The sequence below is a fragment of the Lissotriton helveticus genome, chromosome 12 (genome assembly GCF_964261635.1).
Source record: "Lissotriton helveticus chromosome 12, aLisHel1.1, whole genome shotgun sequence".
Classification (NCBI taxonomy): domain Eukaryota; kingdom Metazoa; phylum Chordata; class Amphibia; order Caudata; family Salamandridae; genus Lissotriton; species Lissotriton helveticus.
The window spans coordinates 304,686,233-304,712,679 of record NC_136073.1 but is presented as its reverse complement, the minus strand read 5'-3'; the positions used below and the strand labels follow the sequence as shown (position 1 = coordinate 304,712,679).

The 26,447-nt window shown below is 44.7% G+C and overlaps 1 protein-coding gene across 2 annotated transcripts in view; it reads right to left on the bottom strand.

The window, feature by feature from the left end:
* The window catches only part of LOC144797774 (fatty acyl-CoA hydrolase precursor, medium chain-like), a 420,050-nt gene that overhangs the window by 262,304 nt on the left and 131,299 nt on the right, over nucleotides 1-26,447 (bottom strand). For both annotated transcript variants that reach the window (XR_013603460.1, XM_078668535.1), the window contains exons 6-7: nucleotides 21,275-21,428; nucleotides 11,602-11,715 (exon numbers count right to left, since the gene is read on the bottom strand). Coding sequence is in view for 1 of the 2 variants with exons in the window: in XM_078668535.1 (XP_078524661.1) it covers nucleotides 11,602-11,715; nucleotides 21,275-21,428 (268 nt within the window). In the remaining variant the exon portion in view is untranslated. The remainder of the gene's footprint in view (nucleotides 1-11,601; nucleotides 11,716-21,274; nucleotides 21,429-26,447) is intronic.

The window sequence follows — 26,447 nt, the reverse complement described above, 5'->3', positions numbered from 1 at the left end:
TTACTTGCTTCACTGAGTAATCTGGTCCATTCTTAGTCATAGGCTGCTTTCGTTTGGAGGACTATAGCTCCTCCCTTGTCTGCAGGTTTTAAACCACATCTTGGTTTTCCTTCAGTTGGTTCAGTGCCTCTTTCTCCTCCCTGGTGAGATTTTGGAATGGTTGCATGTAAGTTCTGGCTAATTCTTCCACTTTGTGTACTACTGCTCGTTCAAATGTGATGACTTCAGGGGAGAGGGCTCAACTCAAAGGTGCAAAGCTGAATTTTGGGCAAAATTTGGAGTCTTCTCTACCCTCTGTTCTGTCTGGGTGTCCCTCAAAAAAGACCTTTAGTCTGATAGTTCTAAAGAATTCTGACAGCTCTTGTCTCAGTTTAAAGCTGTGCAAAGTGTTAGTCGGGACAAAACCTGGGCCCTTGTTCAGCAGTCTCTTTTGAGGTTCAGTGAACAGGATATCTGTTAAGTTCATCACTAAACTCACTCCCTGCTTGTGCCTGGTGAGGGGTCCCGTGACATGCTTCTTGTCACTCTCTGATTAGGGTCCTCCCACTGTACTCCTTGTTCTCCTCTTTGCTTGCCTCTGCCTCTCCCTAAAAAAGAAACAGGAGTTTGTGGACACTGTTGATTGTGAGACCCTTGTATAGGTGGAAACAGTTGGAACAAGGGAGGCTATCCGAATCCTTGACCTGGGTTGTTATGGTACATGGGGTTAAAATGTGGGCGTGGGCCCTGGTACTGGCCTCTGCCTCTACCCCTTCTCCTTGGTCTTGCCTCATAGCTGTTCCCATCACACTTAAGCTCATGGTATCCATAGTCCTCCTCCCTGCCTGTGGTCCCTTCTTCATTTCCTTCATTTTTCTCTGAATGTATTCATCAGTTGTATACAGATCTTTTTGTAATTTATTAATCTTAGATTACATCAAGTAGTCTTTGTATTCTCCTATTTCTTTGTTTGTTTCCCCCAGCTTCCTTTTATATATAGCTAGTAATATGCTTGTTTTCAAGCCCTGTTCACTAGCCTGTATCTGGACGAACAAAGTGTCTGCTATTCTCTTGGCTGTGGTGATGATCAGCACCAACCAATTCCTTGTACATTTCCACTCTATCAAGGCCCAATTTCTCCGGAAAGTAGTCTCTTCCAGAACGATTAGTGGTTTGTTGGTCACTTTTAGACCTCGAGGTGCTGCATTGGCCTCAAGTACTCAGTAAGGATAGCCCAGTGTAGAATGGCTTGGACATGTGTTTTTTTCTCCAAGTGGCCAGAGGTGGCATTAACAGGAGAAATGATGGCAGCTAACATAATAGAATTTTGTGATGATAGAATTTTGTGACCATATTTCTCGCAGGGAGGGGTTTCCAGAAACCCTGGTCACGTACAATGGGCCCAAATTTGATGCAGATGAATTCAAAGTATATCTGTCAAAAATGGGAGTGTCGTACCACACTACATCTGTATATCATCATAGGGATAATGGTCTTGTTAAGAGATTCAACCGAGTATTAGTGGAATGTATACAGTTATGTGAGGGAGTTAGTGGAGATTGTAGGGAGGCGATCAAGGAGATGGCATGGAGCTACTACAGTACGCCCCACTCTGTCACAATGGAAACTCCTTTCATGCTTTTGAAGGGAAGACAGACAGGTACCAGAGTCTCACCAGCATGGATGTTTAGGGGTGTTATGTGACGTGTGGATAAGGAGGATTTGCAATGCAAGATAAGTATGTGAGGAGACACAATGACAAGTTCAGAAAGGGGAGTCGCATGTTCATGGTTGGAAATTGGGTAAGGACCAGCAGATGAGTACCCAGAAGGTGGGGTTGTCAAGGTGGTCGGAGCAAAAGAGTGTCAGAAGGGTGGTTGGTGTAAATGTGTGGTTGGACGATGGAAAGTGGTGGAATGTTCAAAGAATCACATTGTGTAATGAACTGGAATGAGACACTTGGTTAAGGGAGTCGATTGTGGTGTGGCATAAGGTTTGTATGGCGATTCTGCTGCTGTAAAGAAATATAATAAACATGTCAAGAGGAGACCGAAGTGGCAAGATGATTATGTATGTTCATACTCATACCGGAATGTAGCTACCAGAAACATGTGTAATCGGAAGAGTATTTTCTTTTAGGTTTGTAATTTTCCTTTAGTTTCATAATTTTTTTATTTTTGTTTATTGTTGGCAAAGGTAGCTGTGTTTTGTCTTGGTAACTGTTGCTAGCCTACCAAGATTCAGGAAGGGAGGCTAGCAGATAGGAAGACTGTTGCTGGAAGAGAAGGACGTGTTCAGGGGTTGATCCTCCTGTCTTGAATAAACACCTTTTTACTAATTGAACCGTGTCTGCACTTCTTTAAAATTACGTACTCCGCATTCCGAAAGGATGTTACCGACAAAGAGGACTGGTCACAACAACGACAATCACACAGCTTATTAATGCCATATCTCATTGTCAGTTTTTGGTTTTATCAGAAAATATCAATATTCCATGTCTAACAGCGTGATCTTTGATCCAAGTAACAATCACAATTGTTCTTCTTGTAATACATCCTTTTATGGAGGTTTAAATCCAGAGATACATTTCCACTGTTTTAAAGTTTCGCTAAAGTGCCCAAGGCTGAAAACGATAAGACTAACTGAACCTCATCTACAGTGCTTCTGTTGTTTATTATTAACTGTTTTTCTGAAATTAAATTCATATATTCTGTTGACTCATACAATCTGTATGTCTTTTAAGTTATTAGAAAGTATCGGTGGTTGTAACGGGATTTCATGAAGTAAAACTGAGTTTTGTCAAGTATTGTGTTGGAAGGGTTTTTTTTTCAATCTCAAGGGCTGTTGACCAAAGTCTATGAACTAACACAAATAGTTCATTCTCAATATCCACCATAGGACCATTTACTTGGAGTGCCTCTAAAATTTCAGAAAAGAAGTACCTAAGACCAGATGTCCTATTTCATGGCCTCTAAATGCTGGTTGCAATTTGCAACCATTAAACATTTGAAATCAAAGTGTGGGGAGAAGGAATGAGTGATCATTCAGTTTCCTCGAGTTTAAATCAACTAATCAGTTAGGGGAAAGATCACTTGTCCTCCATACCCAGGGTATGCAGTATACGTTCTTACCAGTCCCAATATAACCCTCATGCACGTGTGTTAGATGGTCGTTCGAGCGGTTTATCTTGATTCTCCGCTATCCCTCACACGTGTGTGCATAATCATCGGGTCTTTTTTGTTTTATGCACCCTCCACCAGGAGGTTGTACCCTTGGTTAGGATCAGCAGTGATCAGTGATTGGTGTGTGAAAGTGAGGTGAAGAAAATCTTTATAAATCTCTCGTTTCCAGAATGATGTGTTTATTAGTACTGGTTTGGAGATAATAAAATTATTTACAAGTGAATGAGAGTGATTATGACTCTCTCACATTAACATTAGTGAGGTAGGTCGACATGTTTCAGCCCTTGTGTGCCAGACGGTCAGTGGGCTTTCTTCAGGACCAATGTTATAATTGTGGAGAGACCAGAGGGCATCTCTGTGTATGTGAAGCAATACTGGTGTTTCCTAGTATGCTAGTATCTGATTATGAAGTATTATTCACAATGACTCCATGAAGGTCTTTAGGTACCTGTAAATAAAAAACATAAACACTAGACAAAGGATAGGGGTATGGGTATACATTTAACTGATAACACTGGTTCAGTGACCAGGAACGATGTATGCCATTTTGGCATAACAACTAAAAAATAGCAATACTTTATCCAACTGTCGCTAGCTCTAGGTCAGGGTCAACTCTCGCAATCATAGTTCTATGCTGTGTCTACTGGCAGGCTGTAGACTACCTCTGTAGTTCACCTGCATGCTACTATTTTCTTTTATGACACCTGTCATGGTTTATACTTATCGACACTATTGTTGTTGTCGTTTTACATCTAGCCTTGTGGTTTTAAATTGCATACACACCGCTAGTGTTTTCCTATCATGCCAGTTGTAATGGGTTTTGTGAATCAGCGTTAGTGTCGTTCTTTTAAACAGCCGTTCACTAAACCGATGGGAGTTCACTGGTTCTATGTCCTTATTGACAATTTTGTTCTAGCGGAATAGTATTTCCACGTTCTGAAAGATCTATCAAGATCCACCCACACTCGTTGCACATTATGTATATAAGCCTCAATAAAATACGATATTTGTTAACTTTACATATTACACATCATATTTGTTCGTGCTTAATTTGGTAATGAAGTGCCCTCATGTGTCTGTAAAAAACCCAACTTCCGTTTTATTTACGGCATGAATTTAAATGGGAAAGAGGCATTCTGTCACGTACCTTCGGTGTAGGTTATTATTACCTCATCGGGGTTGCCAGGGGGTCAGAGAGGCCTTCTAGGGACAATAACGTTTAGTTTAGAAAAAGTTGTAAGATACTTTACGATTATGTTCTGTGTCGGTTGCTCTCCTCGTGTACCTGCGGTCTCTATCGGCACGACTTGTGCTGACTCTACCATCTGGACCGGATGTTTTCGAAGGAGTTCCCGGTTGACCTTATGTTTCTCACAGTGGTACTACGGCCACTGTAGAAAGACTTTTTGGGACACACAGTCTGTTTTTTAAGATCACTCAATTAATGTAAACTGTTGGGGGTTATTAAAAAGTCTTAATTTCAAATTGAAAAATACGTAGTTATTGCTTAATTGTGAATGTTGAACCTGATTCGATTTCATTTTTTCTCGAGGTGATCGAAACTCAAGGATCACTTATTGGGATTTATTTGCATATATGGTAGGCCACATTTTTCATAGATTTTACTTGTAGATGCTGCCCCACGGGATATTATCATTCAGTCCTTCTGAGTCAGTTTTCAGCCGATGGACCCATCTTTGCTCCTTTTCAAAGAGGATTCTTTCGGCATTATGGTCTTTGTTGTTCAATGTTTCTAGGATTACCCAATTCAGGTCATTCATTGTGTGTCCTGCTTCTAAATAATGGCTAGACATCTTGGTTGTGATTTTTTTGCACTTTACGTTACTTCTATGCTCACATAGGCATTGTTTGACTCTTCTACAGGTCATGCCTAAGTATCTTTTGTCACAGGGGCAAGTAATCATGTAAATTACATGACTTGTGTTACAGTTCGTGTGATTCACCGTGAATGATAATATCCCGTGGGGCAGCATTTACAAGTAAAATCCATGAAAACGACGCAGAACATAATCGTAAAGTATCTTACAACTTTTTCTAAACTAAACGGTATTGTCCCTAGAAGGTCTCTCTGACCCCCTGGCAACCCCGATGAGGTAATAATAACCTACACCGAAGGTACGTGACAGAATGCCTCTTTCCCATTTAAATTCATGCCGTAAATAAAACGGAAGTTGGGTTTTTTACAGACACATGAGGGCACTTCGTTACCAAATTAAGCAGGAGCAAACATGATGTGTAATATGTAAAGTTGACAAATATCGTATTTTATTGAGGCTTATATACATAATGTGCAACGAGTGTGGGTGGATCTTGATAGATCTTTCAGAACGTGGAAATACTATTACGCTAGAACCAAATTGTCAATAAGGACATAGAACCAGTGAACTCCCATCGGTTTAGTGAACGGCTGTTTAAAAGAACGACGCTAACGCTGACTCATAAAACCCATTACAACTGGCATGATAGGAAAACAATAGCGGTGTGTATGCAATTTGAAACCACAAGCCTAGATGTAAAACGACGAAAACGATAGTGTCGATAAGTATAAACCATGACAGGTGTCACAAAAGAAAATAGTGGCATGCAGGCAAACTACAGAGGTAGTCTACAGCCTGCCATTAGACACAACATAGAACTATGATTGCGAGAGTTGACCCTGACCTAGAGCTAGCGACAGTTGGATAAAGTATTGCTATTTTTTTGTTGTTACGCCAAAATGGCATAAATCCTTCCTGGTCACTGAACCAGTGTTATCAGTTAAATGTATACCCATACCCCGATCCTTTGTCTAGTGTTTATGTTTTTTATTTACAGGTACCTAAAGACCTTCATGGAGTCATTGTGAATAATACTTCATAATCAGATACTAGCATACTAGGAAACACCAGTATTGCTTCACATACACAGAGATGCCCTCTGGTCTCTCCACAATTATCACATTGGTCCTGAAGAAAGCCCACTGACCGTCTGGCACACAAGGGCTGAAACATGTCGACCTACCTCACTAATGTTAATGTGAGAGAGTCATAATCACTCTCATTCACTTGTAACTAATTTTATTATCTCCAAACCAGAACTAATAAACACCTAATTCTGGAAACGAGAGATTTTTAGGTTTTGCCTCGGCAATGCGTACGAAGTACGCATGCGCTAGCAAAATCTTATGTTTTGCTCTGTGGGGTCGGGTATCCGCCCCCTCCTCGCCCCCTCCTCCCATTGGCTAGCTCCATAAATGGAGGCTAGCCATTGGGAGCCGGATCTGTCCGTCAAGGCCGGACCAGATTCGGGGGCGTTCCCGAGAATTTTTCCCTTTTGGCCACGTCATGCAGCGGTGGGCGGGGCTTTTTTTTGGGCTCGTCGAGGTTTGTTTGGGCCATTTGGCAGCCGACCGCCGGCCGAGGAAGTCCAGGTGAGTGGTTCCTTTCCTTTCCTGTCCCCCCTCCCGCTGTCGGTTCGTTTCCCGCCCCCCCTCCCGCTGTCGGTTCGTTCCCCGCCCCCCCCCTCCCGCTGGCCGTTCCTTTCCCAACCACCCCTCCCGCTTCCTGCATAGAAAGAGTGTGTTAAGGAGCTCCAAGAGGGAATGCCTGCTCTCAAGCTCCCCTTGTCCCCTCTGTCTACTCTCTGGCACTCTGGCACTGAGGCTGGAGGTTTATCACGCAGGCGGCAAAGAGCTCAGTGGCGCTATATACAACTTTTTTAAAAAAACATTGTGTCTGGGCAGGGAGCCGCCGGCGCTAGGACCCAGCAGAGTCTGCCCGCCAGGGTTGCGCTGCTGTGTTGACAGCAGGCTCGATCACGGAGTATGGAGTCTTGACATCAGTTGAAGTTTAGAAACTTTAGTTTCCAAATCTGCCTTTACTCCTGCATATATTTGTTCAGTGCTATTTTTGTGCATTTAAAATGAGCCGTCTCTAGTGTGCGGAGAAAACCCTGCTGCATCCACCTCAATGGACCGCCTGACCTGTGCTTCGTCGCCTGCGGTCACAAGTGGATAAGGTTTCCAGATGACTCGATGACACAAACGATGCAGTGCTGTGGTTCTGGTCTTTTGTTTTTAATTTTACATATGTGTGTTTTCTGATGTTAGTTACATTACATCAAACTCGATCCGGCAGGACCACAACTCCCAAAATGCATTAGCATGTAGCGTTGCAAACTTTATTATGGAATCGCCTGGTAATCTTACATGTCGAGGGCAGGCGTTAGGAGCTCAATGGCTGATTGTTGCATTTGAAACAGTTTTACTTGCCTCTACTCACAGGGTAGCCCAGTTCCTGAGCACGCCACGCGCCCGGGTACATTCTCCCCACACGCTGCATCCACCCGTATCTGGATCCCCGCTGCTTGTTCTGGGGTCTCTGCGCCCACTCTGCTTGTGTGTGCCGGTGCTCAAGCTCTTATATCTCACCCCCATAGTGCGCCTCCCCTCTCTCCGCCCCTTCCCTATCCCTCCTCTGTCTCTGTTCCTTCCACCTCCCCTTTGTTTGTCCTATCTTTGGCTTTTAGTACTTCATACACTTCGGTCCCTATCGGACTGACTGGTGATCACCCTTAGAGCCCAGCAGGGCTGTCTCAGCCTCTCATCCTTGTAAAGTGGATATTAGTAGCTGCTATGAGGAGGTATTGGGTGTGATATCATCTTACATCGAGTTTGATGTGATGCTTGTTTAACACACTTAACAATTGTGTTGTCTTCGTGCTCTGGTATTAGCTTGTCTGCGGTTGTGTGTTCGTCCACGTGGCAGAGATATTGTGGGCTCTCGCGCAGTGAGCAAATGTGCTGTAAGTGTAATGTTTCCCTCTGGGTGGGATCCAGGCGTGGAGGGGGATGGATCCGGGGGGTGCAGTTGTCAGGGGTTGTTTTAGGTCGCAGCTCCTGCAGACATCTTGGGGAGTGTCAGAAAGTGGCCCTGGGAGTGCATGCGTCGTGGCTCACTCATCACATTTGCTGCAGATCAAAGGTCAAGTGCTGTCTTCCAAGGTGGGTTTGTAAAGCTGCCGCGTGGAAGGAGCACATATACAACCAGAAACAGCAGAGCAGGGGCACTTTCACACTTCTGGGAAAGTGCCATTGTGATGTAACGCTAACAAAATCTGTGTAAACAACTCCTTTCATCTTGGGCCAAACCAATGAAAATTGTTCATTCTCACACCTCCGTGAAAAGCATAGTTTGTAACCAGTCATCCTGCCCAGGGTGTGCTAAATCCAGACCGTGGCTGGCACGGTCACTATGCAGCCCTTTGGCCGACGCCATCTCCCAGACTTTGCTGCATAGCTTCTGATATCTGCTCTCGCCCATTAATGCCTGCTTGTGTCTCCGTTTTCGTGCCGTGACTCTGTTGCCTGCTTGTGCCCCTGTTGCCTGCTTGTGCCTCCGTTTCCGTTTCCGTGCCTGTGCAGACTGTGAGTGCAGACTGGCTGTGCGTGCAGACTGGCTGTGCGTGCAGACTGGCTGTGCGTGCAGACTGGCTGTGCGTGCAGACTGGCTGTGCGTGCAGACTGTGAGTGCAGACTGTGCGTGCAGACTGACTGTGAGTGCAGTCTGACTGTGAGTGCAGGCTGACTGTGAGTGCAGGCTGACTGAGTGCAGGCTGACTGTGAGTCAGGCTGACTGTGCAGACTAACTGTGCAGACTGACTGTGCGTACCTGTGTATGTGTGCAGCTATGTGTACAAGAGCTAAGTGATGCTGTGTATGTGTGTGTGATGCTATATGTGTATTATGCCATGTGTATGTGTGTGTCTGTAGCTGTGTATGTGTACAGATATGTGTCCAGGAGCTGAGTGATGCTATCTGTGTGTAATGCTATGTGTGTGTGATGCTATGTATGTATAATACTGTGTGTGTGTTTGTGTAACTGTGTCTGTCTGTATAACTGTGCATGTCTGTAGCTGTGTGTGTATGTAGCTGTGTATACAAAGCCTGTCAATGTGTGTAGAGGAGGAGCTCTGTGTGTGTGTATAGCTCTGTGTACATATACCTATGTGTGTATAAGTGCAAATGCAATAGGTCTCACATTTCGTAACCATAAAGCTATTTACTAGTAAACGACAAAGCCATTTGTTTATGTTTTACAAAAAAAAACATAGGTGAAAATTTTGACATTTACAATGCCAATAGCTCTAACTTTATCAAAGGCAAAACCATTGCATTGTAAATGCTTGTTAAAGATTTTCTTCACCTCACTTTCACACACCAATCACTGATCACTACTGATCCTAACCAAGGGTACAACCTCCTGGTGGAGGGTGCATAAAACAAAAAAGACCCGATGATTATGCACACATGTGTGAGGGACAGCGGAGAATCAAGATAAACCGCTCGAACAACCATCTAACACACGTGCATGAGGGTTATATTGGGACTGGTAAGAACGTATACTGCATACCCTGGTTATGCAGGACAAGTGATCTTTCCCCTAACTGATTAGTTGAACCATTAAACATTGCCATCCTCTGTACCATTGGGCCAGCTTGTAAAAAACGGATTAAATTGAGTCACAACTTGACTTGCTTAATTAATATTTATTAAGTAAGTTGCAAATTGCAGCTCAGATGGATTGGCCCCTATCACAGAGATGGTGGAATGCGAGGGTCAACAGACCATCATGTCTGTGACTGATTTTCAATAAAGTAACCTTTTTTTTAAATGCTGTCAGTTTTCTTTAAAGAAAATAGGTCTGCATTTAGAAAGAAAAGTTTCCTTTTTTCAAAAAAGGTTTGAGTCAGAATTGGCAGTGGTGTCATGGACCATTCTCTTCTTCTCAACAAACATGTTTTAACATTCACAAAGTGGCAAAGGCCCCAAAGGGACCTCCTCCCTTTTGTGAATGGATTACTGTCCAAATTTAGTGGTTGGTAACTTTTTAGTGGTTTATGATCGCTATTTCGGTCCTTATGCCTTGATACACATGGACAAAAATAGCTATTTGAAAGAGATGCCTACCACACACCCTTTTCAAAAAGTGATTCTTTATCCATTTCTAATGCAATATAGGAGTTGCAGGAAAGTTACTGACTCCTAAAAGGGTTTAGTACATTGCCCAAACTATTTTTGTAGTCACAAACTCCCAATCATAGCATTTGAGACCATAAAAAACTTTGTACATCTGCCCACAATCCTGATTCCTTTTTGATATCTAGACCAAACAATGTTCCATGTGCTTTTTGTTCACATTACCACCAGAGGCTGTATTATGGAAAGTATCCCAGGGGAGCAACAGGCATGTGCGCCGCTTGCCCTCTCCTGGCGCACTTTTGTCTTACAGAAAAGGCCGCAGATGCTTGTGCTGTCCTTTCTGTAATACAGATAGTGCTGGTGAACATATAGCACCAGAGCTATCACCAGAAGATGTTCCCTCATTTGCATGGGGGCATGGCCTCATGCAAATGTTAGATTCCTTTGCTTCTGAGCCTGCGCAGTATTATAGATTCGGGCGCAGAGGCAGAGAATTTGTCAGGAGGTGCACTGACAGTGCGCCACCTAGTAGGTAGTGCTCTGTCAGTGCACCTCCGATAGCAGCCCTCTGGAGTGGAGAAAGGGGGTCCTATGGATCCCCCCAGACATCCTCTTGCAGGCAGGTGCAGTCACTCACTGCAGATTGAAATGTGCACAACCAAGCTGGACACATATTGGAAACAGATGCATGTCCTCTCATGACTTTAAACGGATTTACCCCGGTGGTACTGTTCAAGCATAACCGATGAGACCACAAAATACTCTCCACAGATCCTTGTACCGCAACCCTGTTCTGAATAGGCCACTGCGTGCAATCCATTAAGGTGTGATTAAGTTTCTCCACAAGGCCATTGTGCTGTGGATGATAAAGTACAATTCTGTGTCTGATAGCATTTTTCTCCCAAAACTCTCTCATCCATCTGGAAACAAATTGGACACCATTGTCTGATACAATTTCCTTGGGGCACACCTCTATTAAAAACACCTTTTTCATGAATTTGTTAGTACCATCTGTGTTTGGTTCTTCCATTAACTCCAACTCCCACCATTTGCTATAATAATCTGCCATAACCATTGCAAATCTCAATCTCCGAGATAGAGCATTAAACAGTCTGATGAAATCAGTCACCAAATTAGATCATGGACCCTTAGGCACTTCAGTTGGTTGTAGAGGTACAGGTCCAGTTTTTAAAACCTAGTCACTATTTGAACAAATAACACACCCCTTGACCATTTCTACTATGTCCTGGTCCATATTATGCCACCAGCACCTCACTGTTCCTTTGTACAAGACACCTAGTAAAGTTTGGCGCATCTCACAAATGTCTTTGTGCTGACCATAAAAGTGTGCACACTAGTCCACACCAGAACAACAGTACACAAATCCCCCTTAACATTCTATGACTGACGTTGAGGGCATTGATAACATTGGCACAAAATAGTATAAAATATTGAACTTACATCACGAATGAGGAGTACGACATCATGTTTGGTACTGAACAAGCCTGGAAAGAGAATTGACCCACTTTGAGATATCGCCTTATGGAACAATCCCTTGGACAAGGGAGACAGGACCTGCCAAATGAAGATTTTTTTATTTGAATGGTGTAGACACTACACAATTTCAAAAGTAAGCAAGACTTATTAATAAATGTAACAACACATTAACAAATCTATGAAGCATATGTTGCTGCAACTTTCGTAAGACTACTTTAGAATATACAGATGTATCTGTTTTCCGCTATTCACCGCTGTGGTGTCTCGGAACTAAAATTTCACAATTAATTTCCCTGATGTGAAACAATGCACAGGAAAGCAATACAATGACTTCTTCCTCTGTTTTTCCACTCATCCTACAGAGGTTTGATAGAGATGGTGAAATGTCAAGTACTCATCACCTGAAGCGCCAATCTGCTGCTGACCAGTACCTGCTTCCCACTCTCTAAAAGAGAACAACAGCATTGTATTTGGGAATGTAAGCACTTGAAGGCCAGATTTAGGTGGTGGGAATGTGTGTGGGGGGTTCAGAGCACCTGTTTTTGTGTAAATATATCGGACATTCAAGTGGGAGAGATGCCAGAGGAAGGTGTGGGAGGGTGCAATACACTGGATGTTTTTGATGGATTTTAAGAAAATCCCAGTATGAGGATGGAAATGAAGCAGTATTTCAGGTACCTCCTTCATTTATTTTATGGCGGTTAGCAGGAGGCAATGATCAATGGATGTGGCAAGAGGAGGCTTCTATTTGTTTAGGTTGGGCCATATTCGATAAAGGTCCCTTATTAGTCTGAACGGTATACAACCTTTACCACGCAACTTTTACCACGACCTACCTTTACCACACAATTTTTACAACGCAGGATCCATTACAACGAAGTACCATTACAACGCATGTATTTACAACGCAGTACCTTTACCACGCATACCATTACAACGTAAGTATTGGTAAGTATATAATTTTATCAAAAATATTATAAGTTTGGGTTTTTGGGTAAAGGGGTATTTTTAGGGTTTAGGGTCAGTTTTGTGTTTTTGGGTAAAGGGGTATTTTTAGGGTTCAGATAAACTTCTTGGTCATCCTTAAAACATCTGTATGTGTATGGAAGCGACCAGACTTCATGAAGGAAACCGCTACCTAAAGGTTCATAACGACCTATGGGTACATATTTCATACAATTTGAAAACTTATATAAAGCAAAAGGCAGCGTTATCAAACCGTGGATAAGCCACGTTGCAGCAGTGGCTTCTGCCACGGAAAAAGGTAAAGATTCTAACCTTTCAATATGTAACATAGAAAATGAAGCATCGCGCATTGAAAGCAAGCGTTGTTTGTCAGTCAAATTAAACGGTGCAAATAAAGAAGAAACGTTCATGTATCCCCAGGGAACTTTACCCATCTTTAGAGTTTGAAGGGTCCATGCAAACTGCATGATTGATCGTAATTGATTCTGACCATGGTATAATACTGACACTTCATCATGCACAATATCGACAACTGACAACACAATATTATCCAATGTGTAAATTCTAGAGGAAAGCACGTTAATGCTATTGTCAACAACTGCAAGCACTTTCTCTAGATTCGCCTGATCAATAGCCCTAAGGCGTGTAGCAGCCTCAATCTGAGACAGTTTCCAAATTTCATTGTAAATCCCATATAACCACCTTTTCGACCTGCCACTAGCCGGGCCTTTAATGAAATCATTCAAATCCACGTCTGCATTTAGTTTAGATAGGTGATTCTTAACCGCAGGTAAAGTTGAATGTTTCAGCCAATTTTGACACAACTTGCCTACAGAATAAGAGGTGACAGTATGACCCAAGTTAAACCGGGGATCAGATCTAACAGTTTTAAAACCGTCAGTTAAATTCAAAAATCTATTTTGGCAAGAATCAGCACTACGGTGCCAAAGCAGCCAACCCTTAGGATTCATACTGGAAATGTTAAAGGAGGAATTAAGGAGTAGAGCCTGTAATTCTCTAATGGACAACTGAGTAAAATTACTCCAACCATCATATTCCTCCAACTCCGGGAAAGAAGGAGTGTTTAACCTTTTAGAAGTAGCCAATCCAAAGCATGTAGTCTGGGAAATTGTTTCATTTAAAAACAAAATATGATTAGGGATGAGACATGCACGGTGCAAAGCCTCAACGCCTTGTACCTGCCAGGCCCTCGAACCCCAAACTGATTTAAGGTCTATTGTTTCCTTCCACAGGTCATAGCCTCCAGTAACTAATTGATCTAGGAAGGTCTTCGAATACAACAATTTAGTATCGGTAAGTCTAACCTTGGACATTGGCTTGTTATGAAATTTAAAATAGAATGACTCGGGGTCGGACTGGTTGAAGTCAGTGAAATATGTATACTTTTTCAGAAACGTTTCTGAACTTCCTTGTTTAGGTACTGGGCAATGTTCCCACTGAGTAAAATTAACAGTTTCCCTTCGGGATGATGTTTTGTGTAAGAAGTGATTGCCATAATGTTGGTAGCAGAACAATTTACCATAATTAGCAGATTCTAAATATAAATCCTCAGCATCAAAGGCAGCATAGTATTGTAAATCGGAAAACAAACTTTCTACAGCATTAACATCCCAGTCATCAGAACGAATGTTCTGTTTCACCACATCCCCCATATTCACTCTAAGTACATTAGGAACATTAACGACTTCCGTTGGGCCATGAATCTGAAACCGAACTGCATCCCACACGATTCCATCAAGGACAGGCCATGCTGTGATGTTAACCAAAGTCAAGTCTCTTTTAAATCTGTGTGTAGAATGTGACGAGGAAAGCGGGGCCAAAGTTCCATTTAAATGAGTAATGCAAGTTCTTTCCTCGACATAGTGTCCATTGATGATTCGAAAAAAATAAAACACAAAACCAATTGACATAAAAAGGTAAACCGAAAAAAGGACCAGCCAAATGTAAGTCCAAGGGGGAATCAAAAAATGTTTTTTAAACAGGCTAGCATAAACTGCAATTCGAGAGGGTTTCTTCGAGGCAATGGAAGCAGTGTCAAATGAAAACCTGGATTCCGTGGCTAAACGTGCTTGCAGGTCAGGCATGGACAAATCAGTGGGGTAGGCATAGTCTATCTCATCAATGTTAGTTCCGGGTAAATTATTTAATAAAGGACAGGAAAGAGCAGGTAATTCGATCGCCACCTCAGGGTCAATATTAGAAGCAGTGGGCATAACTGAATTTCTCACAATGGAAGGACAGGAAACCGCCGGTGTCATGCTAAGAAGAATCGGCCACTCTGTGTATCTTGACATTGTCAATTGAAATAAACCTGTTTTCCTTACGACCAGGAAGTGGTGGTAAAATGACTGTTCTTGTGCCCTTCACTCCAAGAACAGGAACGGGAGCTCGATAGGAAGGACCAAATTCTTTCTTGTTATCGATCTTCTCTCGAACCAGTTCGCCAACTTGGGGTAGCCAGCCAACTACCGGGATCTGCAACGCATCATCCGACGTGGAGGGCAAATGTTCCTTTGCAAGACTGTCTCTGGACTTTTGTAGATTCTGTAAAACATTGCAATGTTCATCTGCGTCAAAGGAAGTGGCGCGAACCACACAGTCTAGACCGTCAAGATCAGGGACGTACATCTTGATGCCAAAGAGCATTTCGTATGGGGTCCGCCCACCAAGAGACCTTCTAGGGAGATTATTAAGAGCACGCTGCACGCCATAGAGGTGAGCCAGCCAGTTTCTGCCAGTGCCTATAACTCGGGCTGTCAAAGATTGCTTTAAATCACGGTTCATTCGCTCAACTACACTGTTACCCTCAGGTCTGTAGGGAGACGAAAACTTGACTTGGACCCCCAACGAAGTCATGGCATCCTTATACGCCTTAGAGGCGAAAGCCGGACCCTGATCCGAATGGAAGGTACCACAGGCAAAAATCCCTATAAAGACACGCAAATCTCTAATGACAGTCCGTGAATCAGCGCTGCGATGTGGCCATACCCACACAAAGCGTGTGCATGAGTCAACTGCTACTAAGATGTACTTATACGCAGTATCAGACGAAAAAGGACCGCAGTGATCTAAATAAACACAACCTAACGGTTTATTAGAAATATACAACTGAGTCTGTGGCGGACGCGTAGCAGTCGAAGGTTTAATCTGCTGGCATATGTCACAAAGAAGGACATAATCACGCGTCTGTTTGTACAGTCCCCGCCACCAGAAACGTTGTTGTAATTGAGTTACAGTGGCCGAGACGCCCGCATGCGCAGACGCCACACCTTCATGTGCCGCTGTAATCAAGTCTGCTCTGCGATCCGAGTTGGGAATCAGCCGTTCCCCAACTTCAGGAATTGTCACAAAAGGAACCTTTTCGGGACTTAAGTGGTATTTGTACTTCGAAGGGAATCCCGCAGGATGCTTACTTCCCTTCTCAGAGGCAGCAACTTCTGCCAAGATGTCGCTATCAATCTTGGTTTTTGATCTAGTAACCGCTGCAATGTAGATACTGCAGATTTCGCCGCCTCATCAGCAAGCGAATTGCCAACAGCGTGAACTCCTACGCGCTGATGACCGAGAGTATGAATCACATAAACGAGTGGCAACATCGCCTTAAGCTTTGCCACTCGAACCCAGATCATTTTATGTTTTATTGTGCTACCCTTGGAATCATGAAAATCATTTTGAATCCAAAAGAACAAGTTCTCATTGTAAGACTGGACACAGTAGTAAGAATCACTTACAATCAGAGTAGTCACACAAGGATCTGCGTACTCCAGCGCTAGTAAAAGAGCACGAAGCTCAGCCAATTGTGCAGTGCAATCGCCCAGGGGCAACGTGTGTACCTCCCTGGAAATGAACTCATCGTTCAACATTGCACCAACCACAATAGCGCATGCGGAAACGTAGGCATGTTTAGAGCCATGCGCAACCTGCGCCGACCCATCAGTGTAAATGATGCAATGGAAGTCCTCCAAAGGTCGCATAGCCAGAGGAGCAGGATGAACGAATTCATACTGCAAGTACTCTTGCGACTGCAAGGAGGCGTCAAAAATAAACGTGACATCCGTGGATGTCAATGACGCAGCCCACTGAATCCACCGAGGGTGCAAAGCTTTTGAATTTGGTACACTGGTTTTCGTGACTGCCTCCAAATGAGGACAGGGTGTTACCACTAACATGCTTTTCCCCTGCGACAGTGCTCGTTCCTTAAGAATCGCCATCTGTACAGCAGTTAAAACCTTTTCCACAGTGGGAAACCGCAATTCAGCCGAAGTGTACAAGTGTGACTTGTAAGCAATAGGTACTGTGTCACCTTCATTAAAAGTGAGGTACGTGAAACCCACCGTCCCAGGAATTATTCTTATTACCAGGTTGGTGTGGTTATCACGAGTCAGTAAATATTTAGAAGCGAGCAGATCAGCCTGCAAGGATTGCAAGATGGCTGAATGCTCAGGCAGCCAGCATGATTTTGAGAAAGTTGGTTGTATCAAAGCATACAAAGGCTTGATACGCTGGGCATATTCCGGAATGTAAGTTCTGCCGAAATTCAAGAAGCCCAGCAAAGACTGTAATTTTTTCAGTGTTGTAGGAGCGCGCAACTGTGCGCATTTCTCCAAGAAGTGAGGAGCTAAACCTCTACCTTCATTGTTCAGCTCATAGCCGAGGAACAACACTGTGTGTTCTGCAATGTGCGATTTTGCAAAATTAAATTTGTAACCCATATCTGCAAAGTTACAAATGATGGAATTCACTCGACACAGATGCATCCAAATTTCGTCGTCTGTGAGATAAATGTCATCCACATAAGAACATGCATCCGGATCGATACTCTCCAATAGAGTGACTATTCTGGAGGTGAATACTCCAGGACTATTTTTGTAGTCCATCGGGAGTCGCTGGAAGCGTTTCTGCACACCAGCGGACGTAAAACTTGTCCATTGGGAGCTAAAGCTATCCAGTCTGTGGGCATAAAAACCGTTGGAAATGTCAAGCGTTGTCTTGAAACGCTTACGCACTAGACTATCCACTAGGGCAGAGCCGTGAGTATTCTGTACTGCACAGTTACGGCAATGCGAGTTCAAATGCCGGTAATCCAATACCAAACGATATGATCCGTCAGGCTTGGTCACAGTAAAAAGGGGATTATTCATCGGTGACACACACGTTTCAATAACTCCCTGATATTCTAATTGTTCAAGGATTTCTGCGACGGCTGCCTTAGCTTCACCCCGTATGGGATATTGAGGCTGAGGCTGCGGCTCAGACCGCAACGGAATTTCGTGGCAAGGAGACAATTTATCCCAACCACATTGGTTGCGGTACAGAGCCGGCGCAAGAGCTCGAGCCCACTCTTCTGCAAAATGCTGCGCATGCTCAGTTGAAACTGTGTTCGCGAAACTGGGAAGGATTACCTACTCCCCTCGCGGCGCCGCGAGCACAAAAGGTGGGGGCCAGTCAGTCTCCGAAAGCAAAATGTCATACGTAGAAGAAAGGTTCTCCCAAAATACCCCTCTAACAGTACGCTGTATGTCACCCTCAATTAACAGGACAATTTCAAAAAGTCTTTCAGGGGGAGCCAGTCTCGTATCGGCTGTTTCTATTACAACGAACACTTCAGTCGCTGTCACCCTCAGTAGTGGACGGAGCGCCTCTCTGACTATGGTAATCTCCGCCGCGCTGTCCAGCAAGGTCAGAGCCCACGTCAGATTCCGAAGCCGCGTTCTCACTATCTGTGGCATATCTATGCGCTGTTAAGGCTGCGACTTTCTTTTTCGCAAACTGCGGTCGCTTAGGCGTAGAATCCTCCTGCTTCACTGCGCCGTCCGTCTGGCGGGACTGACCACGTCCTTGTTGGCCACCACGTCCACGTCCACCCCCTCCTCCACCGGTCTTCGGGGCCGATGTTTCCTGAAAGGAACGAGGAGAGCGTTGATCAGAACCCTGAAATCGATCAGGTGATTTAATCATCGCGCGATCGCGCAAATCATAAACTTTTTCAGTCGGCGCAAGAGCTTGTATTGCAGGTAAAGAATCTTGAGCCTGTTTATTTTGCTTCCCCTGTGTCTGTTTTTTAGGCCAATTCTGTTTCTTGGACTTGGGCTGGACATCTGTCACTGCAGATTGCCCCTGAGGTTGTTTTTTCTCCTTTACTGAAAAATATTTCAGACCTCTACTTGTGCGGCCAATTGTCTTATAAGCGGCCACAACAATCTTTGCTAACTGACGGGGTTTGTCGGCATCGGGCAGAGCAGCCAAAGCATTCGACACCTGAAAGTTCACCGCATCTCCTTTAACATTGGAGAGGATGAGATTACTTACAATCTCAAAAGAACCACACAGGCGCATACCCAATTCAACCGCTGCCTCAGGTCCGTGATCATTCTGAACACGTTTAATGATGTCAGGCAGGGTATTCATAGACGGGGTGCCGAAGCACCTCGTATAAACGGCCGCAAATGTTTTCCCCCAGCTTTCACAGTCAACAAGTTCAGGAGTTAAATCCTTTGGTAAAGTGATCGTCAACATTCTATGCTTATCAGCAGGAGTAGAATTCGGAAAAACTGCCTCCAGTTGATCAAACTTCTCTGCTAGCCAGAACGGGAAGTCATCATTGTCAACTGGACGTGCACCAAAAACCGAATTTACCATCACCGTATTGAGACGCATACCGCCTCGATCCATGGGAACGGCCGCACCCCCCTGGGGACCACCAGGTAGATGGCGACCGATGTATTGCACTAAAGCACGAATCACGGAAATGGAAACAACATGTAGCCTACGAATTTCCGCAAGGGTACAAGCGCCGTGATTCGGGTGCGGGGTAAAACCACCCAACGCAGGCCAGTTTGCACCTGGAATTGAGAGTGGACCTAACCTCGCAGCGGACAAAGAGTGGGGGAGGGCGCCATCAAACCAAACTCTATGCTGCCAATGATCAATAGGTATTTCCAGTGCCCTGTACGGTGTATACTCAGCCGGGACAGCGGAGGCGGTGTAGGAGTGGAACAAACCAGAAGTTGCGTCCACAGCCGGAAACGTAACCCAAGAGTAAAACAACTCGAAAGGGAACGCCGGATCTGCACCCACCACTAAAATCACAGCCATCCCATCCACCGGGACTTGGTACGTCTGGAGATGTGTGCGCACCGCTACGCGACTATGTTGCGCAATGGCCACCGCCGCCATGATAACACTGGAAACAAGAGAATACAAAGAATACTTCGTAGCACAACTGGGTAGTAATTCAAAGAAACCGTTTAAGAAAGAATCAAGCTTGAATAATACCTATTTCAAAAAATAGGTAGGTTTCACCGACACCCCGTTTTCCGGAAACGGAGGTGAAGGGGTTAAGGTTTGAACGATATACTAACCGAGTGTCATGATATAAGACCACCGAAACCGTTGGGCGCCATGTCGCAGGGTTTCTGTTCTCACACAGAACTGTGCACAGAGGATTGGAACCTCGGCGAATTAGGGTGACCCATAACTCACCTTAGTACCCAACTCACCCCTTACCGAGCTAGCTACAGTGTCTCATTGGTCTTATCAAACTCCCAATGTTTAGACAAACCAGAACATGAACTTACAGTACCTCAGGATACGTGGAACTCATGAACACTCTTTCGTTATATTACCATTACAAACCAGAACATGGAGTAAAGGAGAACACATGTGCATTTGAAATGTTTATTTACTAATGCCGTCTTCTCAGGCGCAGTATCTTAGATAATACAAGTATACTTATTATCAGTAGCAAAATTACCAGCATAGTTACTAAGACATAAAAAGCGAATGGTGACAGCATGTTAACATACTGTAATGAATAAGAGTTAACAACACTTATATCTCACCCTCCCTAACACATATATTATATTATTAGCTAAGAAGGTCTCTTTGGGTTGGTTTAGGGCGGGCCCATACCTTAGTGTCCTAGCATGACGGAATCACATCAGCATACACCAGCTCTCTCTGCATGTGTACCGCATCAAGTGTGTTCTATGTGTCCGTGCAAAGCAATATCAATCCCGCCTGAAGCCAGAGTTGGCAAAGGCTGCACTTGTGTTATGACTATGAAGGCGTGGAGATCAGACCTCATAACAATTCCATATCGTGTTGTTCCTGAAACTTCAGCACTCTTCGTGCAGACATAGTTTATTAAGCAAAGCTGATATCAGAGCAATAACATATTATTCTCACATAAACCACGGCAAACTACTAGGTTGAAAGCTAAGTCAACAATTAAGTGTCGTGTGCAGAAGTTGCAAGAATGGAAAATGGCGTTTAAACCTCAAATGTACCTATGCTAACTTAACACAATATAAGGATATTCAGGAGCTACATGACAGGCTCCTCATGGTCTGAGCATAATGCCACCACCAAAATCAACGTAGTCCCCTTCATGGGGGCCTGCCCACCGTTTGAAGACTTCTAGCTTAGATTAAGGCAGAATAATAGGGGCTGGGGCACTACGGTGTCAAATGGGACTTATTTTAATTAAAGATCACAATATTTATCATTTCATTGAGCTGAATTTCTGAATATGTGCCAATCCTTCAAAATTCCAAGAGCTGCTTTATGGTTGTAGAGATATATAAAACTGACCCAAACATAATTCATTCTGACTTGGAACGTAGTGATTTCTGGTAATTAAGGTACTTACGAGTGCTGAAACGCTTACTCCTCCCGCAGATTCTCCAAATATTGTGACAGATTCTGGATTCCCACCAAAATGTAAAATATTTTCTTGAACCCACTGCAAAGCAGCCACTTGATCCAGGAATCCCCAGTTTCCACGAGCATGCTCATCACCAGTACTAAAAAAAGGAATCAGTGACCAGACAAATTAGATTTTATTTAAAAACAAAAGATGTTTAGCCGTCATTCAGTGGCCTAATATTAGCCCCTGCAGCTGAGCTCCAGGGGAGGCCCTCCAGCACTGTGAACGGGCAGCAGGCCCCTTGCCTCAGAGCTCCTGACTGGGCCTGGAGGCTCGGGACTCCCCCCCCCCGTGTACTTTTCAGGGTGGCCCCCTCGTGTTTCATTATGCCACAGCTAACCATTGTAGAGTGTTGCCAAATCCAGTAATATCCATAAAATTCTTTAGCTCCTTGTATCAACATTTAAGGAAAGGAGACCATCTACACATCTCTCTCTATACCCACACACTTACCCATATTTATTGATTTTTCAATAAAGGCTGTAATGGCTATGCTACCTAGAACTTTACTTGAATCCTGAGGCATTTTGTGCAGAGATCCCAATCAAATGATTCTGCATTAAAACTTGTAAAAAAATCTACTTTGTATATATAAAAATGATTTTAAAAAAGTATAGAGGACTGGGCTACATAACACACTTCTTCCTCATGCAGATGATGTTTGTCTGCTTCTAAACTAACTTTAACATCACTATTGCAGGAAGTAGGGGCATTATGTGATGCTGCTGATTATGCTTCACCATCCAATACCCTCACAATACCACAAAGATGGTCCTTGGATTCACAATAATGATTCCTTAGCTCTGTCTTGGAAGAGGGGCAAAGAGCAGTCAGGCTTAACTACAGGAACATTTGTTAGGCATTGCAGAGTACCAACATGGATGATACGTAATTGACATGACTCAAAAGAAATTCCGACACCAATTTATAACAATAAAGCACATTTTTAAATAAATTTAGACACCAAAATGAAGTCAATCAGTTGACTATAACCAGAGTTATTGATTTTAGAAGCAATATTGGGGTGAGGATGTAGCCTTACGGCTAGAGCGGTCGACCTTGGACCTGGGGAACTGGGTTTGAGTCTCGGTAACAACGCTACACAACATGTGATTATGGGCAAATCATGTAATCTCCCTGTGCCTAACAAAAAGGAATATGTTCATCTGTAACGAAACTGGTGCTAATGTAAAGCGCTCTGATACCCGATGCCCCTGGTCTAGTTTGCGCTATTTAAAACTCTAAAATATATATATATTAAATCAGTGCTAAACAATACTGCAAAGATTCCTCATTGCGGTCAATGCTAAAAACCAACTGGCGACAATTGGTCACTTTCAGTTCTCCTTGTGTGGAACCCAAGGAGGGTGAAGGTGATGTGGCCACGACAGCCAGTTCGATTTTACTTGTCTCAAGAAGCCGGGGTCAGAGTTGTCCGGGCTGTCCTTGGGGCTAAAGCACGAGCTGTGGGAGAGCTGGTTTTAAAGCTTACATGGTGCTGGTGGGGAAACGGGTGTGAAAAGACAACAATGAAGCCACTGCTGACATCGGATGAAGGTTTTGCGGAGTTCACTCAAGGTGCAGCGTCAAGTAAAGGTGGTGGTTGCCAGACTAGCGACCAACAAGCCTTGGTAGTGTCATGGTCAGAAGAAAGTTATTTTGATGTCCGAAGGAAAATGGTAGTAGCCTGAAACTTGCTGGAGGTCAGGACTACATTTCCCACAATGCACTGGACCATCTACATTTGGGAAATCCTTTGAAGGGCCCGATGGCCAGCGATTCTGCGTTTGCAGTACTCTGTTTTTCCCGGCAGTGTGCATTAGACTAGTACCACTAGTCCAGGGTAGTCTGGAGTTGCCTTTGACACTCAGAGGGAGAACTGTCCGGCGAACCGAGCTTTGGTCCAGGATGAGTTGCAGTTGCGCAGTTCCAGGAAGAATGCCGCAGGTGCAAAGTTTCACGCCTTTGCTTTGTGCAGATACTGTTGTCACAGACATGGGTCTCCTCTTTGTCCTTTGTTGCAAGTCGGATCAGAACTGAGGTTCTGGTGTCAGGGATAGCCCTAAAATCTTAGATTATGGGGAGTTTGGGAATTGGGGGCATGTGGACAGTGGGTTACTAGCCCCAGCTGTTTATCTACCCCTGAGGTGACCATAGCTGATGGCTGTGGTCAATGTTTCTACCTAGAAACCTCTCTTCGACCACTTTTAAAAATGGCAGAGATTTTCCTCAGCTGTCCAGATCAGGTAGCTCACCCTCGAGGTGTGGCTAGCCTTCTGGGAGTGGACACCTCCTGAATACCTAATTTTCCTGCCTGCCTGGGTGCAAATGTGCCAATGGGCAGAGGGAAGGTTGTTTCCACCTTTTGTAGGCAGCCTGGTTGCATATTACAGGCAGTGAAGCTTACAATCTTGATGTGCCACTTCACTAGCCATCCTGTAATGGAGGAAGGTGTGACCTCCTATCTGTTCATGCCATTGTTTATGACTCCTGCAATAGTTCACACCTCGTGGCAAGGGATCAGATTCCTGTCTTGGCGGCAGCAGATGCGGGCTGGCAGCCAGAGCACAGGAAAGGATGGACAACGAGGTGGGCAGCCTCTAAGGTAGCCACCATGGTGTGTGCCACATCTTCCTCGACATGAAAAGCATGCCAGGAGTGATGACACACGTCATTTGATACCAAACATGACATATTCATCGCTACCAAAATGGGGCTGCCAACCTCGAGTTTGCCGGTGTTCCAGTCCATGTTATCTTGTGGATGCTTATCACTTATAGCAGCTTTTAACAGAAAAGGCCAGTTTAGGGGCATATAAGCTTGCACTTACATGTTCACACCCTTAATATAATACACCCTGCCTCCTAGGCACAGGGGGCCCTCCTTAGGGGTGACTGCCATACATTAAAAATAGTGCATAGATTTAGCTGCACATGGCGAGGGAAAAGAGGGGTGGGGGCTGCCCACAATAGGCATACCAATGCTCCCATCCCCAAAACAAAAGGGACAGTCTTTTCGCCCCACTGGGCGGCAGATGAAGGTTATTACCCCCGATCTGCGCTCCAAGGGGGGAAAAAAGTCCACTAAGCACCAGGGACTTTTTTTTATACTTAGGGGTGGGGGCTGCCCTAAATGGGCACAATAATGCCCCCACAATTTCTGGCTCCCAGAGGAGCAGATGGGGCAACAGCCCCCGATCTTCCCCCTTGGTGCGCAGAAAGCCTACTAGGCACCAGGGATGTTGTTTTTTAATGAAAGACGGGTGGGTGCTGCCGACAATGGGCATACCAATGCCCCCACACCCAACACAAAAATGATTGTCTATTTGCCCCCCCGGCAGCCAGATGGGGTTATTATCCCTGATTTGTGCTCCAGGGAGGGCAGAAAGACCCCTAGACACTAGGGCTAATTTGTTTTAGATATTTTGGGGTAGTGGCTGCCCTGAACGGGCGCTATACTGCCCTTGCCCCTCCCAAACATTTTCAAAATGAGCACCCCCCAGGTTTGCAGATGGGGCAGGAAGGAAGAAAGCCCACTAGTCTCCGGGGATGGTCTCTTTTTTCAATAAAAGAGGGGTGGGGATGCCTAACACAAAAGGGATAGTTTTTCTGACCCATGGGAGGCATATGGGGGTTGTTACCCCCAATCTGCCCCCCCCCCCCGGAGCAGAATGCACACTAGAGCCCAGGGATTTGTTATTTTTTTAAACTTATGGGTCGGGCTGCCCTCAATGAGCCTTTATAATGCCCCAACCCTCACAAACTGCCACAGTCTTTCAGCCCCCCATCTGCCCCTCGGAGGGGGACCCACTAGCCACCAGGGATCTTTTTTTATATAAAAGAGGGGTGGAGGCTGCCCACAATCGGTATGCCAATCCCCCCACGCTAACACAAAAGGGACAGTCTTTCTGCCCCCGGGGCGCGGAAAGCACACTAAGCACCAGAGATATGTTTATGGGCATGTCAGGGAGCGACCCCTTAGGCAAGGGTTGCTCCCCTTTTTTTGTGAACACATTTTGGCTATTTCTGCTCCCCCCCCCCCCCGAGACGATCAGCGTCATTTTTAGGCACACCTGCTCCCAAAGGAGGGGGGGGGGAAACAACTAGTCACTAGCAAAAGTTCTGAGTGTGTTTGAGAACTGGAGTTCGGTTGACACTCTGTTTGGCTGGCAGTGTGTGAACCTGCATTTTGCTGGCGGTGTGTGTGGACTTGTGCTTAGCTGGCAGTGTGTGTGGACTAGGGCTTGTCTGGCAGTGTGCGTGGACTGTTGCTTGGCTAGCGGTCTATGTGGATGTCACATATCTGGTGGTCTGCGAGGACTGTCGCTTGGTTAGCGATGTGCTTGGATGGTGCTTGGCTGGTTGTGTCGGTGGATGGCACTTGGCTGGTGCTATGCATGGGTGGCTGTAAGCTGGTGGTATGCATGGATAGTGCTTGACCGTGGTGTGGCTTGCATGGATCCTCCAGCATTTTATTACACAGAATCCCCTGCAAACCTCAAATGTAGCTAACAATTCACACTTTCCTCATATTTTGGTGTGGAAAATGTGTCTTCCCACCACCCAGCGCTTCCCTCGGTCTCATGAAAAAAATGATACCTCACTTATGTGGGTGCCCAAAGCAGAGAGCCTAAAAAGGTATCAAATTAAAAACTGAAGGGGAACGAAAGTGGGTCCAGAAGGGCAGGTTTTTTTTCATACGTTTTTAGGCTGACACTGCTTTGGGCACCCACACGAGTGAGGTATCATTTTTATCGAGAGACTGAGGGAAACGATGCTGGTGTGGTGATCTCACAAACTTCCCACACAGCAATGTGAGGTTTTTAGCTCAATTTGAGGTTTGCTTGGGTAAGAAAATGTTGGGGGATCAACACAAGCCACACACTACTAGACTCCTCTGGGTATCTAGCATTCAGAAATGTCTCCTTTTGGTAGGTTTCCCACGATAGGCACCGAGCCCCCGCCCAAAAACGCAGGTGCCCCTTATCTATGACAAAACAACCTGTTTTTGCAAGAAACCATTGGGGCATCCACACAAGCCATGCCTCCCTGGACTCCCCTAAAGGTCTAGTTGGGTTTGATAAGCTTCCATAGAAGGCCGTCTAGCCCGGGACCAA